Genomic DNA, 6,000 nt, shown 5'->3' with positions numbered 1-6,000 from the left:
CCAAGTGTCAGCAGCCCTGAGAGTTCAGGATCAATCTTCTGTGAGACTTCTGGAGCCAACTGCCCCCCTGCAAGCATATCTAATGAGGCCCAAACTCCTGCACACAAACATGTATACGCAAAGACGAACACACACAGGGCAGGGGTGGGGGACGGCCTGTAAACAACAGTCGCTTAAAGCAAAGTGGACCCAGTTGTGCTTTCCCTGTGGCACTGGGGGCCGTTCTGTTTCCTACCCTTGTTCTTCACCAAATCCCTGGCTCTGGTGGGAGGTGTTGGGGGGGCCCCTGGGGCAGTGAGGTGGTGGGGGTGGGGTGGGGCGACTGCTGCCTGAGGCTAGGAGCCTCTGCTCACACTGCAGAGTGAGCACTCCCTTGCACTCCTGTCTGGCCTGCCCAGCCCTGCTGGCCACTCCCAGGAGAGTGAGGGAAGAGATGTGCCCTCAGGGAAATCTACCAACTTGGGAGTCCCATGAACTGTGGGCAAGTCCTACATGGGCCACTCTCTAGCAGTGTGATGTCTGGGGAAGTTATCTCAGTTCTCTAAGCCTCAAATTCCTCATATTCCCCATCCGTGAAATGGGAACAAAAGTGCCTACTTCACAGGGTTGTCATAAGGAGTTCCTGAAATTTTATATTGCCAAGTACCACGCTAGACTCAAGTTCAATATTCAAAACCTATTCTCTTTTCCTACCTTCTCCCCCATTTCTTCCTTTATATTTCCCCATTTTGTATTCCCAGGTTTATGTAGCTGTCGGTGCTCATGTAATCCCAATGACACCAAAACCACCTCTTGACAAACAGGGCCTCTCCTACCCCATCAGAAATTGCTGGTGTGTGCTTCTCCCACCTCCTGCCCTGACCCAGTACAAAACTATACCACTAGAAAAGTCAAAGGGAGGGGCCACAGGGACCAGGAGATAGTCCGGGCCTCTGGTATCATCTGAGCTCAGGAGCAAGACCTGGGCAGCCTATGGGCCCATGGAGACCTGACAGTCTCAGGAAAGCTGGTGAGATGTCATAATGGCGGAAAGACATGTGCACCAAACAGCGGTGTACAGGTGACTCTGAGCTGAGTCTGGCCGGAAGCTGGAAATGAGGGGTGATCGTGTTCACAAACTTCAGCAGAAATACAACCACCCCCTGCCAAGAGCGGGGCACACCAGAATGTAAGAGACTCATCTTCCTAGCAGGTCTGTCCACCAGAAGGCCAGTTTGATGGGTCACAGTCTACAGCTCTGGTTCTGCAGAAACTTTCCTTGCATCTCTCCATCTGTATGTCTGCATAGTTTTCCACCTGGTATATATTAAGAGTTTCATAGAATACAGACTGACCAGGATAGAAGACCCTCTGTGCTCATTTAGCACCTTTTATCTAAAAGTTATTTTTTAAGGTTGCTCAACCAAGCCTTTCACAGGAATGCTGTGAGGTAGTAACAAGACAGGCAATACCCCTCTTTTGATAGATTGAGAAGAGCTCAAGGTAGCACAGTGCTCACGTGAGCACAGCTGAAACATGGTAAAGGCTTGATCAATTCAGGGGACCGATCTGTTTCCCAAAGACCACAACTGGCCTTCCACCTAGAGGCCCTGGTAAGGCTTGTCCTGAACTGACCTCTATATCCAGACTCACTTTGCTGCTTTTCACACCAGTGTGGGTTTCAAGTCGTCTTTGAAGTTCACAATAGGCTTTGAGCGGGCCCACAGCTTCTCCCAGGAAGCCAGCCCCCCAGCAGGGTCAGGGTCGGTGTCTGATGAGCCACTGTCACTGGAATCAGAGGAGCTCTGGAAGCAGATTTCACAGTAGGGCCGGTGGCAGCGGCAGAAGAGCTCGTCTGAGCTGCTGGACTCAGTGTCAAGGTAGCTGCATGGAGGGGACATGGAGGGACAGCGTGGGAATCCCAGGGGCAGCAGCTGCCGCTGCTCCAGAATGTCTGGTGAGGCTCTGGATAGGTGTGGGGCAGCAGGACACGGTGCCCGGTCAGAGCCAGAAGGCTGGTGGGGAAAGGCTGCATGGCTCCCTCCGGCACCCTGGGGCTCTGTGTGGCTTTGTTTGCTGCCCTCCAGGGTGTCCGGCTTGCCTTGAGGATCTGGGAGTAGTGAAGTCTTCCTGGAAGAGGAATTTGGGACTCTGGAATCAGCCGTTTGGAGATCCAGGCAGACACTGTCCCTACTGCGCACATTTAGCCGCCCACTGTATGCCCCAGAAACAGTCCTATTTGCACGATGCCCCACATATGAAGGTATAGAGCCTGGAAAATGTGAGCGAGCCTGCAGCGCGGCCCGCCTTCTCCTCACCATGTATGGGCTAAAGCCAAGCTCCTTGGTGAGGGGAATCTTCTGGAAGCTGTGGGCAGCACTGCTCTTCCAGGGCTGCTGTGGATAGGACAGGGAAGAGGGGAGGGGAGGTTCAGGGCCCAGGCCCAGATCTTGTAAGATTTCCTGAAGCTTCTCCCTGATCACTGAATTGACCCTTGATAGCCGCTTTCGGGGTTCCTCTGAGTTCTCCAGCTGCCCCTGTCTCTGGGGAACGGGGCCTTCTCCCCCTGGTATGAGATTCTGGGGGGCGTTCATGAGTACTTGGTCTTGTCTTTCTGCTCCTTGGCTTTGCTCAGGCCGTGGCTTCTGGCTGCAGCCCAAATTTAAATGATCAGAAACATCTTTCAAGTTAGACGTTTTCTCCTTCTGCCCTGGGGAGGAGCTGGGGTCCTTCACAGTCCACTCCAGGCTTTGTACACTTGTGCACTGGAATTCCTGGGCAACCACATTGGTATCATTCTGAGAGTCAGAGAGGCATTCTGAAGGCCCCTGACCTACCAGGCTATGGGCAGAGGTTGCAACCAGGATGTTCTTGCTGTGGGAGGAGGCAGGAGGGACAGCCCACTCTGCGGGGTCGAGGGTGCACTCAGCTGACATCAGCCTCACTAGCTTCTCTTTGGCGTTGTTTACTTGTTCCTGCAGGCTTTCAATCATAGCATTTTTCTGCAAAATAAAAGTGAAACCATCAATAAAGAATGCCTCAGAGGGTTTTTACATTGTTTCCCATGGTGGAGAAAGCGTGGCTTCGGAACCTTGCTCTAAATCCCAGCTCCTCTGCGTATTGGCTGGTGATCTCAGGCTCCGAGGATGTGAGTGAAGTGATAAGCACAGTAACAGACACACGGTGCTCAATAAAGGTTAGCCATGATTTATTGTTGGGTGATCTTAATCCCCCCCACCCCGCACCAAAGTCCTCAGGGTGTGTGGCTTTGTCTGTGAGACGGGAGGTCAGATGAGGCATAGCATTAGCTGTTTGCTGGCTGCTACAGGCCCCTCTCCTCTTTCCTCAGAACTTAGAGGGTCAGGTTGCTTCTGTGGGACACCACTCTAGATAATGTTTGAGATGGCCCAACGCAGGGGTTGCCACACTTTGGCAAAAAACAGATGAATTTCCAGCATATCTCAGGGGGCTGAATGAATGAGGAAATACATACTTTGCCTCTTGTTAAACAGACTAGAACATTTGGGAAGAACAAAGAGAAGAGTGGAGATTCCTGCGCCAAAGAGAGAAGACCCGAGCTGGGGCTTGGGAGGGGTGCAACAAGATTCTCAGGTTGATGTCATCGCCTCCCTTGGCTGGACCTTGGGAGCGCGTGCCGAAGCTACCGTGTCACGCCATTAGCTGTCGGTAGCTCCTAGAAAAGGGCAGGCACCAGAATTACTGGAGAAACTTTTTTTCTTTTCCTCCTTTTTATTGGAATAGTTGAGACTAAGTCTCTGATCGCAGGGAGCCAGGAGATGACTAAGCCTGGGGCAGCTCGGCTGTGGAGCGACCTGCGTCCTGCAGGGCTGTGAGCTGACAATACAGGTTGCACCCAGGAGGGCTGGCTGGTGGGGCCCTGCCTGCAAGAATGTGCCTGTCCTAGCCTCAAGATCAGGGGGCATGAAGCAGCAGGAAGGGGGTGGTGGTGGGTGTGCCCTGAGCGTCCTCTGCTTGTACAGTCGGCGACTGGCTAGCTCAGAACTTATGTCCACCTTCTGAGATTTCTGATGTTGAAAAGTAGTGGAGCCCAAAGAAGAAGCGATGATCTTGGGGCAGACAATAACAGGGCCCAAGGTTTGGGGAGTAATAACCCAAACTGCTTCTAGGAAGTGCTTGTCCAAATTCGAAAATGTTGCCTCTTTGGGGTCGTCCTCTCTAAAAGCTGAGGACGAGCATCTGCATATTCATTGATTGTGTCCTAGAAATCAAAGAATGTCTCCCTCCTTGGGCTACCTGAAGCAAGTCACCTGTGGACTGAACCTGCGGGTTTTTTTTCTCAAGTTGATATGGGAGTGTTGCCCAGAAGTGACCTTTATGGGAGCAGTAACTTAAGTAAACTAGTCTAGCAATAGTCCTCTGGCAGCGACTCCAAGCAGATCTCCCATTCCCTCTTTATAAGCAGCAGAGTGACTTTCCGAATATTGGTAGTTCAGGTTCATCCTGGCTGAGTCTTCTTCTTTTATTATCAGGAAAAAGTCCAGGACCAGTGAGTAACTGGTGAATAAGCGGAAGGCCTTTGCAGCTGAGCTCCTGCCTCCCCATCCTCCTTTTGCTCACCTGCAGAGTGGTGAGGCCGGGGCGTTGCCGGGGAAGTATAGATGACTCAAGGACTCACCAGGAGCAGAGTGGATGAGTAACTCGACAACATCCATTCGGGCTCTTCATGATATCTGGGTGGTGCCCGATATCTTTCAGAGAATCTCATGGGCGTGACTGAGCACAAGAGGGACGCCAACCCTCTTCCTCCTCAGCAGCCCTTCCTCCTGAAGCCACCCCCCAACCCCCTGCCGCCCCGCACATTCTCATAGGCTTCAGGAGGTCTCCACTGCACCACAGAGTTAGGAGGAGGCCACCAGCTAATGACAACTACCCCAGCAAGTAAACTCCAAGTGTTGACTTTTTGTGCCTCAAATTCCTTTGAGTGTAGAAAAAGAGGATAAACATTGAGTTGGGAAGAATACTTTCCTCCCAGCAAACCAAATATCTGAAGCTGACTAGTGACAGATTTAGAAACGTCAGCCTAAACAGTAAATTTCCCTTGTTCCAGAAAAGGAAGCAGGACTCTGTCTTCACCGTGGCTGCAGACTAATTAAAGGCGTGGTATGAGGTGTTGCCATTGTGAGACCAAAATCTGACCTACCGGGGCAGCTGCATTTAAATGAGCTTATTAATTACTACTTTTGGCCCATCGGAGAAGCAAAACATCCATCATTGTGTTTTATAAGGGCAGGCCATAAGGAGAAATAGAGTCACCCTCTTGTAGGTGAATATCCTCTGCTGCAGAGTGTACAAGGGAGGGTCTTCAACCCCTGGGGCAGTTCTGTCTGCTGGCCTTCCCACAGCCTGGCAAGTCAGCGATGCATGCTGCCACAGCAGCCTCTGGGGGACCTCTGGCTGTAGGGTCAAGGGGGGCAACAGTGAGAAGATGGACTGCTCATGTCATGAGAAAGTAAGAAGAGGACACAGGAGACAGAGGGTCCTAGGGAGGGGGCTGCACAGAAGGGACCTGCAACCAAGGAGCTGGAGTCAGGGTCTGCGCACATAGGGAAGCAGGAGGGATACTTGTGTTGATCTAGCAGGCAGTGCTGGAACTGGAGACTCAGATACTGGAAGCTCTCAAGGCCTGTGGAGGGGCACTAGGACAAGCTACTTGTTCTCAGGCCTGTTCTGGGGAAGATGTTCCAGGTGTAGTCGCCGGGTGGAAGAGGCCAGGATTTTGCTGCCTATGCATCTGTTCGCTATTAGGGCCCTTCCTCTGCAGACTCCAAGCATGTTTCTGGATGGAGCAGATTCAGTTACTGCGTGGGAAACAGGGTAGCATGGCAGAAATACAAAAAGCATGTCACAAATTACCATAAGGCTAAAGAGTCAGACCACTTGGCTGTTCCAGCGTTAGCTGATTGTGAATAAAAATCATCCTGGCTGTTTTTGCCAAGTTTCCAGCCTTCTGTTTAGCTGGAAAAAAAAAATGCTTCTTTG

General features: G+C 51.7%; 1 protein-coding gene across 2 annotated transcripts in view; it reads right to left on the bottom strand.

The window, feature by feature from the left end:
- Positions 1–1,643: 1,643 nt before the first annotated feature.
- The window catches only part of LOC111152163 (G protein-coupled receptor 156), a 58,955-nt gene continuing 54,598 nt past the window's right edge, over positions 1,644–6,000 (bottom strand). For both annotated transcript variants that reach the window (XM_022510523.1, XM_022510531.1), the window contains exon 9: positions 1,644–2,981. In XM_022510523.1, coding sequence (XP_022366231.1) covers positions 1,644–2,981 — 1,338 coding nt within the window. The remainder of the gene's footprint in view (positions 2,982–6,000) is intronic.

Source organism: Enhydra lutris, unplaced genomic scaffold, assembly GCF_002288905.1.
Source record: "Enhydra lutris kenyoni isolate GAN:26980312 unplaced genomic scaffold, ASM228890v2 scaffoldscaffold2, whole genome shotgun sequence".
Classification (NCBI taxonomy): Eukaryota; Metazoa; Chordata; class Mammalia; order Carnivora; family Mustelidae; genus Enhydra; species Enhydra lutris.
The sequence above is the reverse complement of the archived record's forward strand: the minus strand, read 5'-3'. Positions and strand labels throughout refer to the sequence as shown.